This window comes from Gymnoscopelus microlampas (genome assembly GCF_963454915.1).
Source record: "Gymnoscopelus microlampas genome assembly, chromosome: 15".
Taxonomy (NCBI): Eukaryota; Metazoa; Chordata; class Actinopteri; order Myctophiformes; family Myctophidae; genus Gymnoscopelus; species Gymnoscopelus microlampas.
In genome coordinates, this window is record NC_139952.1 from 26837809 (window position 1) to 26850601 (window position 12793).

The window sequence follows — 12793 nt, forward strand, 5'->3', positions numbered from 1 at the left end:
CATCAATACCACAATGTAGAAATACTCTGTTCGTACAAGTAAAAGTTCGGTATTCAAAATGTACTTGAGTGAAAGTAAAAAAAGTATTGGCTTCAACATAATAATTGTGAGTACCTTTTCCACCACTAATCAATTTCCTGACTGGCTTTGTCTGGCCTGAAGTTACACTGTTTCATTTTCTGCTGTGGTTAAAAAGACCTGCCACAGATGACACCCTTTCAGTGTGACAAAAGAAAATAAGTAAGCCATAGTACAGTTGCAAACAAAATACATTTATTTTCTTGAATTATTTGATGACTAGGGCGTTTTTTTCCCCTCATGAAAACAAACATGACATCGTCACACCCCCCCGAGGATCCACGTGTTTCTCTGCCGCAGCGGTCACATGACAGGCCCATTGTGTCTATTTCCCATAGCCTGGACAGATGTTCGCGCTGTGATTGGATTAGTTGTTGGTTGTTACGGTGACAGAGGTAGCCTGATTGTTTCCCGTCTTTTCTCTGGGAAATCTTTAATAAGAGGTAGCAATGTTAACCCTAGGTTAATTCAGCTGTGATTGTGGTTGATTGTTTAATGCAGTGGTTCACAAACTTTTTCATGTCAAGGACCCCCAAAATGATATGTATTTGGCTGTGGACCCCATCTGAAAATGTGTTGTGACAGGGACCTCCAGAAGCAAAGATTTGAGTTAAACATGTTGTTTAAATATAGATAGATTCAAAGATATGCACCCATTTTCACGATTTTTCAAAAATAGCAGATCGTGCCGCGGTATGTATCTGCTATTTTTGAACGCAATGAGCTTTTACACCCCCCCGGCAACTAACCTGACAACCAACTATCCAATCACAGCGCGACCGACCTCCCCCCGGCCTATGGGATGTGTAGATTTGACGGCGTACTTCCTGGATTTGGATTCCATGACTACTTTCTGGAATAGCGGAGCTACTCCCTTTGGTGTGTACATAACATAACATAACAAAATCAATCTGACGATGCACGATTGACTGGGAAATATAGGGAAATTGAACAAATCAACGAGGCCCAGTGCGGCGTTATTTCGAGTACAATTAATACGAGCGGTTTTGTTTGAGTGGCTTGTTGTTGGTGGATGGCTGCTCGGGGTGGTTGCTACTGGCTAGTGTTGTTGCGTTATTATGACCCAGCATTTTGCATGGGAGAGAAATTATAACAGCCTACTAACGGTAGTTAACCGTTTATGCTTTGAGAAAGTCAACAACAACGGGGGATTCATAGGTCTTCCTGCTGGCATTACATTACCTCAGCCACTCGCATTAACATTACCGTGTTTATTTTCCTTCTTCTTCAAACAACAGAGGACTGTCCCTTATCATCACCGAGATGTCAAAATACACAAGTTTCCCGGAGCCTGTCGACGACCACAATCCATTCCAGGTGATCGATATAGTGTATATTTACATAGTTGGTGTTATTATAGTAGATAATGTTGTTTATATTAGGTCTGTGTTTGTTTGATGATAAGGGTGCTCGCCTTTGATGTTGGTATGTGGCATTTTGCCATTACTGGATTGCAGGCACGCTGTTACTCATGTGACGTGTGGCCATGTCTAATCTACTCACACTTTAGCTGTTGTAGTCCTGAATGTACTCTAGACTAGAACACTGCCAAACAGTGGGTCGGGACCCATTTGTGGGTCGCGGACACATTTTTATGGGTCACGAGTTAATGTAAAAAAAATCTAAATCAAAATATATATATTTTTCAAAAGAATTGAAAAATAAATAAATAAATCCCTAAATTATAAAGCACATATTTTAAAAGTTAACGTTGTACGCTTGTAGATCTGCTATTTTCACTAGTTTTGGGTACTGGACAAAGATCTAATTTGTCTTTTGGGCCTTGAGCTAAAAAGTAACCTGTTCACTTGTCAGCCAAGTCCAGCATGTTACTGAACATAAGTCGTTGATTTGTTGTTCCATTGTCTAACGTTAGGTGTTATAACCCTTTTATTTTGTGTGGTTCTCTCTCTGCCAGGACCCTTCTGTGACGCAACACAGCAGTAACACGGGATATGCCACACTGGACCTTTACAACCCATTTGACAATAAAACGGGGGTGAGAAAGATTTGTGTTATTATCGCTGAGATCTTGGCTTTGTGCTGCTTTAGTTGCCAGACAGTAGCCTACTGCTGCACTGGACAATCTCACATTGTGACTGTTGTCCTGGGTGCAGTTTTAGCTTTTCAAAGGACTGCATTGATTAGATCATCTATTGAGAACAGCATTAGAGATTAGGTCCAACTTTGACTTTGTATTTTAGCCATTATTCTGTATATACAGTCCCTGTGCTTTAAAATGTTCTAAACCAAAGACCAGATGTTGTGGTGCACCGCTCTGTTCCCAGAGGGATTGATTGATTGATTATTTTATTAGACAGGAATGCAAAACAGCACGAGTACAGTCAAACACTTAGTCTAAAAGGATCACACAAAAAAAGTCCCGTGGATTTGTTTCCATTGAGGTCCTAAATGGCCAGTTGATGGGTTGTACCGCATGACTTCCTGTGTGACCTCTGTGACTGATCATTGTTTCTAATCATTATTTCTTCAGCCTCCGCCGGCGTATGAAGCCACATCCCCCTCTGCTGCACCTGTTCCTGCACAGACACCACCAAGTAGGACCACCACTCCAACAGAGCCTCGCAACTATGGCTCATATACCGCCCAGGGACCTCAGGTGCGTAGCGAGACCTCGCACCACATGACAGAGTGCATGGAGGAGAGATTGTGCTCTCAGTGTCAATCTAACTCAGAGAGTTTTGGTTCCATTTTGGTTCCTCTGCTTTTACAGTGTGATGAAATACTCTGCTCTACATAACACACTTAACCGTGAAGACCTCTTGGTGATTAAGTGTGTCATGTAGTACAATCTTATATAATCAAGAATACACAGAATGTGAGCTGGGCACACATTAGGAGCAAACATGCTACTGTACATGCTCATATTGAAGGATGGATAAGGTGATCAGTCAGGGTTCATACTTCACACCAGTGTGTTCCTCTTTGCAAAATAATGTACAAGTAGAAGAATGGAGTGATTGTAAAGGCAAAAACGTTGGTAGAAGGAGCACACACCAATGATGAGGAGGTGCTGACCACGGAGGATATATTTAAAATATGTTCCCATGTCCTCCTCACAATATAATCTAGTAAATCTTTATCTTTAGAATGATGGGATTTTGGTTAAAAAACAGAAAAGTTGCCCATCAATGCATATTCAAAGATTTTGACGTCTGAGCCTGTGTGTTCCTGTAGCAGACTGCAGTGAGTGCCACCACGGCAGAGCTCCTGAAAAAGCAGGAGGAGCTTGAGAAGAAAGCACGTGAGCTGGAGAGGAGAGAGCGAGAGCTGGAGTCCCACAGCCTAGGACCTGGAGCCGGTAGGAACACTGGGTGATGGGCGGAGGAGAGGTCTGGAGCCTCTGGAAATCTATGTTCATAATGCTTCTGGAGTTAGAATGCAAAGACAGTGTAATGAAGTCAGGTGTCTAGGAAAATAACAGGCTGGAGGTTCTAGCGGGATGCTATCCATCAGCAGGCATGATTCCATCCTGCTAGACACTCGGCAAGTCCTTTCCAACATTTTAAAAGTAGGCGACTACAACAAAAATACAATAAATAAAGGTGTAAGCAAGCCTTGTTTACACATATGAAGTCAATTTTATTTATAGCACATTTCATACAATGAGCATTCAACATGCATATAGATAGATAGGTAGACACACACAGATGGGAGACAAATTAAAATGAAAACTGAGTGGAGAAACAACGAATGCATCTGTTTTCAAGCAGGTGTACTGCTTGATACAAAGAATCAATTAACATCGGCCCATTTGCCGTTGATTTAGCTTACAATGGCAAGAGGAAAAGATCTAAGTGAATTTGAAAGAGGGTTCATTATTGGGTCGTAGATGGCAGGAACTTCAGTCACTAAGACTGCTCAACTGGCTACTGTTACTGTAGAATTGGAACACTAAAGTGACACCTACATTTAGACTTAGGCCTATGGGAATATCTTGTTCGAATGGTATTCCCTCTAGAGTTCCTGAGACAGATGCAGAGGGGAGCATTGAAGCTGTTCTTTTGGCTCGTGTGGCTCAACACCTGATTACTTACTAAGACACTTTATGTTCCATTAACTGTCCCCTGTCTCTGTGCGAGTGTATATATAGTACAGTAATCCCTCCCCCTCGCATACATAAAATAAAGCATTAAAAAATAACACATTCCACACATTCATATGATACAGCATTTGACACCCGACCCCACCCACGCAACTATCTCTAACACACGCACGCACGCACACTATCTCTAACACACGCACGCACGCACGCACGCACGCACGCACGCAGGGGCAGGGACTTAATATACTGTTGTTCTAGTTAAGAAGGTTTAGGTGACCAGTGTCTGATCTGAGAGTTCTCAGTAATCAATTCTGTATTGTATAAGGAGGCCAATGTGTTCATCTTTTCTCATCCCAGTGAGTATTCTGGCTGCAGTATTTTTATAGCCTGGTTCCAGACCATAGACCCCGCCCACTCTCTGAGTGGACTGCCTCTTGGTCTGGTGTTGTAAATGTGAACCTAGGATTTATTCGGTACAAAATGTATTGTCCAATGAGAGTCAGAGGTGGGGGTGGGGATCCCTTAGGATTGGTTTAGGGAAATTCTAATCCCCTCCCCCTTGTAATCGCCTACACTGGAGCCAATGTCAGACTGAAGCGCCATGCAGCTTCAGTCTGATAATCAGGCTAGCATTTTTAAGGAGCTGCTGGATTCTTCCAAGCATTGACATTAATGTTGATTACTGTGCACATAAAGTATACTGTACATGGAATAAAGTATACAACACAATTAATCACCCTGCCTGCTGTAATGCTGGACGATTAACTTGATGCTAACATAAATCTGTTTCTCTGCAGCACGGCTAATGTAATTGAGCAATTCATATTGTTTTATCAACTATTTATTCAGCAAATTAAACTTTTAAACTTTTAATTTGAGAGTGTAAATGCACTCATCAGAATTCTTCTGTAACCCCCCCCCCCCTCTCATTTTTTTATTTATTTTTTTAGCTCGTCAGAATAATTGGCCCCCGCTGCCCTCGTTTTGTCCGGTGGGACCGTGCTTTTACCAGGACATAACTTTGGACATCAGCCAGAACTTCCAGCGGACTGTCACCATCATGTACTACTTCTGGACGTGTGAGTTCCACAGTATAGTACCCTGGGACAAGTTTTTATTCTAAAGCCCCTCTTTTTTTCCTTTTTTTCTTTTTACAATCATGGCTGCAAATGTCCTCTTTCATTACTCGGCCAAGAGAATGTACTTTTCATAAGGTTTGAAAAGGAATCCCCTGAGGTCAAAGCTCATTCTAGTCCATTTCTCTCTCTTTAACATTAGACATAATCAGAATCATCATCTTTGTTGTCACATCACAGGTGTAAAACAGTGGGTGAAATTTGTTTTTGTTTCCAGAAAGATAAATAAAAAAAGAAGAGGGGGTACATACGTTAGACTTAAGACTCACTGGGCATGTATAACCAGTAAGTCACAATTATTTTCATAGACTTCTGTGTGAGATAGGAAAGTCCTTGATTTTATTTAACAGTGATAAACTCACCAATATCGCACCTTTATGAACAGCTAGAGTTATCCTCTTTGTATCTACGTGCCATTGGTTTCACAAAAATACACGGTTGTCAAGTTATGAGCAACTTTCTGATGTTAACAGGTGGATTTGCACCTATGCAGGATGTTGAGTGATGTAAAACGAGAATTAAGCTTGCACGCTGGCGACAATGAGCACACACAAGTAAACAGGTATAAAACACAGCAAGAAAATAAGTCACTTGGAAAAATGCACGCTTCACAGATTTTATTGTCAGAAAGTTGCTCATAACATGACTACAATTATTTTCTGTGAAACAAAGAGCATATGGATACAAGAACTTAGGCCAATAGAGATGCAATTTTGGCGAGTTAATTAGACCAGACTTTTCTACCTCAAGAAGAGAGCTGTCTATTGAACGTAGCGATTATACATACTCAGTGAGTCGTTTGCGGCTAGATTTGTGTAAAGTTCAGGTCAGTCCCACTTTAACTCTCCTTTACATTAGACATAAGTTAGACTTAAGTAGAGTCCAGGTCAGTCCCACTTTAGTAGGTCAAAGCACATCACATGCAAGTTATTTCAAGCAAAAAATCGCTGTGTCTTGACAGTTGATGAAGGCTTGCAGTGTCTCCTCATCAGTATGTGTTCATTGGTGTGCTAGAACAGTGTTTTTCTTTTTTTTTTAACTCTTTATTTTCAGAACAGTGTGTTTTGACCAATTCCAAGCAGCCCAAAATAGTATTCTAAAGAGGGAAAGGGTGAGATAGATTTGACTTAATTTCAGCAAATCTAAGTCTAAAACTCACCACTCTTCAGTCTTCACATTACTTAATTGACAAGTATGCGGTTCATACAGGGAGGGCCCCATGGCATGCAATGTTAGACAACCCAATATCATCATCTTTTTCTACGTCTGGAGATTCCCGTCCAGGACAGGCTTCAGACACGCCTCCTAAGGAGACTTGGCTCAGATCTGAACTTATTAGATCTGGTGTTAGGAACCCGTTGCGACCGCATGCCCTTGCTGATGACGACCCCAGGCGGGCTTAGAACTCACGACCATTCACACCAAAGGCGTGTGTTCTAACCGCTACACTGGGATGGCCCGCAGAAAACCCAACATGAAACATTTAAAATTCTTATTAATTCTTATTCTTATATCTTCTTAATATTTGTGTGCTTCTATGGTAATACTATAAATGATAATATTAAACAATCAAAAGTAACAGGGTATAATATGAGTTAAGAAAAAGTTAAGAAACGATCAGCATGTATAGAGAATGTACAGATCATGATGGGAAAGTCATTTAGCAACCGGTTTACATACATACATTATATAATTCATTCATACATAGTGCAAGGTACATTATATGCAAAGTACAGTATAGAATGAAAAACTGTGTGTTCTCTATTTTGAGCATATTGTTATTTACAGTTAAGACATTTGACCTGGCAGCTTTGTCCTAGTTTATGGCTCTGATGGCCTTAGGGAAGACATTTTCTCATTCAACACTTACTGCAAAGTACAGGGACATAAAGGACTGTTATTGCACATTGCAAAATGTATTGAAACAGTATATAACTGTAAAAGCTCCAATAATTACAAATGGTGACTGAGGATGTTGTGTGTGTATGAGTGAAAATAAAGGCTGTTCCACAATAAAAGCTGGGTAAAACGAATACTGCAACTGAAACTGCATCTGGCAGACAAGTGACAATAATGTCCACTGCTGTAATTACTCATGTACAATAACATTCATAGTCATACTCGCAGCCACTCTTGTATTTTACTTTTCAACAGAAACTGTCCTGACACACATGTGTCAGGACATGACACGCAATGTGATTTGCTATCGCTCAAGTGTCTGTATGAGGTTTAATGCAAAATAGCCTGTTACTCTGGGCATCTGTCTCCTCCCTGCTCAGTGCGTCATACAGGTTATTTCATTATTTATTATTTCACCACTTAAGCCCCTTTTTATACTCCATCGTATGACGGTGTCATGCAGAAATCGACAGGTTGAGAGCTTGTAGATTGGCTTAACATTTTAAAAACACTCATTATGACATGCCCAAATAGGGATGCCAGATTGAAAGCGCTTAAAGCACCATGGCTTGTAACGTTATTTTGGAAAACTCACGGAAGGGCAGTACTGCTGCATTTACATTTTTTATTGTTACTCGTCGATTGGGTACTTTGGTCTTTTTTATAGGATCAACAATGGAAATGATTGCATGTTCTCTCTTCAGTTGAGGTAAATAATGAGGTTAATACTTGATAGTTGGTGACATAATAACAAAATGTGTGTAATTTAACTCTATGCTGTGTGATTCTCGTTCTTTTATTTCTCCTTCCTGTCCTCCAGTCGGTGCATGTACTCTGCTCTTCAACCTGATCTCGTCTTTGTCAAATTTTTGCGTGGACCCCTCTGGAGGTGTGGGACTGGGCCTAGCTATCCTGTGGGCCCTGCTATTCACTCCTTGTTCTTTCGTCTGTTGGTACAGGCCTGTGTACAAAGCTTTTAGGTGCGTACCATTACTACCTCCCAAATAGATGAGCTGGGTGTAACACGGTTGTGGTGCTATGTAAGAATGCCATTAGGTAGCCTGGGTATTTAATTTGATTTAAAGAAAGAAATGTCTTTCTATCTCTCTCTTCCAGGAGTGACAGCTCTTTCAACTTCTTCGCTTTCTTCTTTGTGTTCTTTGCCCAAGTGGTCACTTATGTCATCATGACCATTGGAATTCCAGGATGGGGTTTCAGGTACAACACAAGTGTTTTTCGCATTACTCTTCCAACAGGTGTGACTTAACGAATATAATTCATATATTGGCATTGCTGATGATGCTGAAGATAAGCATTGTTGTTGAACACTAATGAGAAAAAAAAAGACAAGAATTGAAGCGAGGGTATATATTGTCTATTCACTGAAGGATCAACACATATTGTAAACAACAGAAAAAGCTTTAAAGTGAACTAAAATCAAGAACTACCGGTATAATAAAAGAAAAGTTACAAAGTGCCTTTTGGCCGAAGGACGGTGCTAGAGGAAAGGTCATAGGTCACCAAAAGCAGTAGGGTTTGCTACATTGTTTTCCCTAGGATGGTTGGTGGAGAGGAGTGCTTGTTTTTGTTAACTCAGTAAGTCAGGCACACCGACAGTTCAGGCTTGAGGCTCGTGAGCTGCTTGCGAGCAAGAGGCCACGGTTAAGAGCTGTTGGCAGTGTGTGTCAACGAGCAATGCATACCGTCTGAGTTCGCAGGCCGTGGTGGATGGAGTTGTTTATCACATGACGAAAATCAAGCGCTTCGTTCGTCGTCACAAACCATCCTAGGGAAAACAATATTGTGTAGGGTTCATCCTCTACAGAGCATGAACATTAACACATTTTTGTTAATTAACTATTTTATAAGACATGTGCCCACTAGCCGCAAGCAACTCTTAGATCCTATTTTTAATATCTGGAATCTAAGTTGCGATACCAATCCTTGACAGCCCATACAAGCGGAAAAGTCCGATCTGATTATATTAAACGACGTTAAACTCACCAGCATTGCAGTTGTATGGAAAGCTTGGATTATCCTCTTTGTATCTGCCAAGGTTTTGTTTCATAAAAATCCACCATAGACATTCTATGTGTTGGAGTTTGGAAGCGCTCGTTGGAAATCACTCAATGGTCCTGCGTACCACCTGTTTCTTGTTTTTGTTTTGCACATAATGCAGGCATGGTATACATATTAATTTTGATTAATTAAAACACTGACCCATAAAGCACTCCAACATCCATACATGTAGTGATCCCAGTGATTTATGTGAGATTTGACGTGGATATTGCATCTGAGCTCATACCACAAACCAGCTTTTTTAACTTTTAAGTAAAACATCAGATCAAAATGGAGTCCCGCACACTGCCACTTTTACGTTTCAAGAGAATATTTATTATCTAACAACGTTTCGGTCTTGTAGTAAAAGTAAGTAAAACGTATCAAAAACATTTATCTGTAGTGTGGGCTACCAGGGAATGCAATATGACCCCTGAAATTGCTATAAATACCCAGCAGAAATAAATAAACATCTATCTATCTCATATTATGTAGCACTCATGTAAATACTTTTGTGTGAATTGGCATTTGGATACATTTTGAAAATGTGGGTCATGTAACCTCTGTTGAACACCAGCTGTGCAAGTAAAACCTAAAACATGCTGAGCAAATGCCATTCGTAATCTCATTGCACCCCCGTTGTGGTGTGTGTGTGTGTGTGTGTGTGTGTGTTTGCCTAGACAGAAAAATACCATCTCTCTGCTTGCGATCCTCTTTTCTCCACAGACAAACTTATCCTAGTATTGCAGCAGGATTTATCACATCAATCATATGTGATTTTTAAAGGGCCACCAAGAACGATATCTATAACTATAATGATAACTATAAATATGTCTTTTTTTACTAATTGTTCTAACTCGAGTTGATGGCGGAGTGGAGTGCACTCCACACCACAACTACTGTATAACGACAGTGATGAGCGGTATCGTGAATTTACAGTGTGTCACCGTCACGTTCAACACATCACTCGTGTCATAGTTAGTGTCATCGTTCATTAGTGTGGAATGTCACATCATTACCATTATCTTTATAGTTATCATTCTTGGTGTGGACAGTCCTTATCTCATACATCGCTCAGTAACTTTCTCTTTTTCTCAGTGGGTGGATCGTGAGCCTGGCTGCTCTTAAGACCAATGTTGCTGTTGGTGTGATAATGATGCTAAACGCTGTTTGCTTCACCGCCCAGACTGCCATGGGGGTAGTCATGCTCAAGAAGGTAAACTCTGGATGAATGTCTGTATAGTTCTTGCAGAGTATAATGCCGAGTAACTAGCTATAGTGCCAAATTACTATCTCTTAGCCAGGATGCAGGACATTACCAAGGAAGAAACTTACACAACACAGTGAACATGATTAAATGTTTATATTCATTATCCCAGTTAATATTGGCTAATCATTTGGGTCTACAGTCTATACATTTTATGTATATAAAAAAACTCTAGATGTTGAACTCTTGTTAAAAAAATAATAATATATATATATATATTTTTTTTAACAAGACAATATATATGTGTGTGTGTGTGTGTGTGTGTGTGTGTGTGTGTGTGTGTGTGTGTGTGTGTGTGTGTGTGTGTGTGTGTGTGTGTGTGTGTGTGTGTGTGTGTGTGTGTGTGTTTATTTCATATGCCACCATTGTTGTTTATGCCTCAATATACTCTTGGTAATGTGTGACATAATTTGCCCAAGGCGGTACAGAGAGCATAGGCATGTTCAGCCGCAACAGGCACTTAGTTCTTGTCTTGTCTATAACTTTTTTTAGTCTTACTGAAGAACTGGAGAGAGACAGGGAGACTCCTGTTATTGAGCAAACATTCTATATCATGAGTACAGAATATGGAGTTATTTAACACTTATTTCATCAACAAGAAAATGACTTCCCCTACCTTTAACTTGCTCTGCTTTGCAAACGTGAAGCACTAGCAGCCCCCATAGGGCAAAATGTGTATTGAATATTAACTATATTAAATGTTTTAATTAAAATGTTGGTATGAGAGGGCAATTATAGTGTATTAAGGCATGCAAGGCTTAATAACCAGGGATATTTTTAAAGTGGAAATTGCATCATATGCCATACACCTCTTGAGTGAATACTTGGAGCAAAAAAAAACAAAAACAAACAAACAACAATAACAAACAATGCAGTGCAGCAGACCTGGGAGCTATAGGAATATCAAAGCAGAAAGTGCTGATATTGTCTAATGGGTCCGATCGTTTTAGGAAAGAGAGCATATCATCTGCCCTCCCATTAAGACTTTCCTCGTGTCTTGTCCTGATAATTACGCCTATAGTAGCCCGACCACAGAGCTGTCAACAGATAATATGCGGTCCGAAGAATGCCCTCCATATCGGGTTCAGGGTATCATCTTTGCCCCCTGACAATGAGTGTGGTACGATGATGAATTGGTTATTGGTTATGTGTATCAGGTATCGTCTCTCTCTGCCCCCCCTCCCCACCATGCCTTGCAGGTCCATTCTCTGTACAGGCAGACAGATGCCAGTTTCGTGAAAGCCCAGGCCGAGTTCGCCAGTGGAGTAATGTCCAATCAGGCTGTACGGCAGGCAGCTGCCAACGCAGGCCAGGCAGCATTCACTGGACCTCGATAGAGAGGGCGGAGGCGAGGGGACAGGTGTGGTGTTGGAAGGTGAGCTGGTGGAGCACGCCGCCCCTCCCCCAGGCGCTGATATGGGACCCATTTAATTTCTTCCTTCATCATTCGAATTTGGGTAGAGGAAAATGGCTCCATGTTGGCGCTCAAGGGAATCTGAACTGCAGGATAAGGGGGTAGGACAATGATGGGCTCATGTTAAGTGTGACAGCTGTACAGTGCAGGTCAGGGCGACCACGCCATGTAGGCATTGGGTAATTCTAACTGGAGGCACCAAGTCATGTGTGTTGTTGATATATTTTATGGAATGGAAAAGAGGTGGGAGGGGTTATGTACTTTATTGTTTGTGATGAAGATACAGTATTGTAAAACAAAGTGTTAATGAATGCAGGGAAAAGCTCTGTTGTTACATACGGTAAATCAAGGATAAGTATCTATATATGTATGTACAGTATACAGTATACTGTATATGTACTATATAGATATATACACACATGCACGCACGCACGCACACACATGCGGCCGTAGTGGGTAGAGACTAGAGGGGGCATCTGGGAATCTGAAGGTCACCAGTTTGCCCACCCCCAACCTACCTAAGTGTCAAAAGTGTCCCTGAGCAAGACACTCAACCCCCTGGGTGTTCTATTAATGGCATCCACTTCTCCTTATAGTTAGGATGGGTGAAGGCGGAGGACAAATTATACATAATGGGCAAATATACTGTAGCAAATACTGCAACAATAGCTAAACACAATTATGTTCACACACACACACACACACACACACACACACACACACACACACACATGCAAAAGTCAAGCTGTGTGCCAATTCTGTTTCTTCGTAGCAGGTCTTGCCTGGGTCATTTCCTAAAGGGGAGTGAGGACTTGCAAATGCTTAAAACACTGAATCAATGCCACTTAAATCAT

General features: G+C 41.0%; 1 protein-coding gene across 2 annotated transcripts in view; it reads left to right on the plus strand.

The window, feature by feature from the left end:
* Positions 1-910: 910 nt before the first annotated feature.
* The window catches only part of scamp3 (secretory carrier membrane protein 3), a 12416-nt gene continuing 533 nt past the window's right edge, over positions 911-12793 (plus strand). Inside the window, exons 1-10 of one of the 2 annotated variants that reach the window (XM_084081331.1) lie at positions 911-957; positions 1338-1416; positions 2018-2098; positions 2594-2719; positions 3298-3421; positions 5116-5244; positions 8021-8180; positions 8317-8418; positions 10357-10474; positions 11725-12793. The exon at positions 11725-12793 is cut by the window's right edge and continues 533 nt beyond it. In XM_084081331.1, coding sequence (XP_083937457.1) covers positions 1363-1416; positions 2018-2098; positions 2594-2719; positions 3298-3421; positions 5116-5244; positions 8021-8180; positions 8317-8418; positions 10357-10474; positions 11725-11862 — 1032 coding nt within the window. In that variant the 5' untranslated portion in view covers positions 911-957; positions 1338-1362 and the 3' untranslated portion in view covers positions 11863-12793. The remainder of the gene's footprint in view (positions 958-1337; positions 1417-2017; positions 2099-2593; positions 2720-3297; positions 3422-5115; positions 5245-8020; positions 8181-8316; positions 8419-10356; positions 10475-11724) is intronic. The other variant, XM_084081332.1, reaches the window with a different exon arrangement.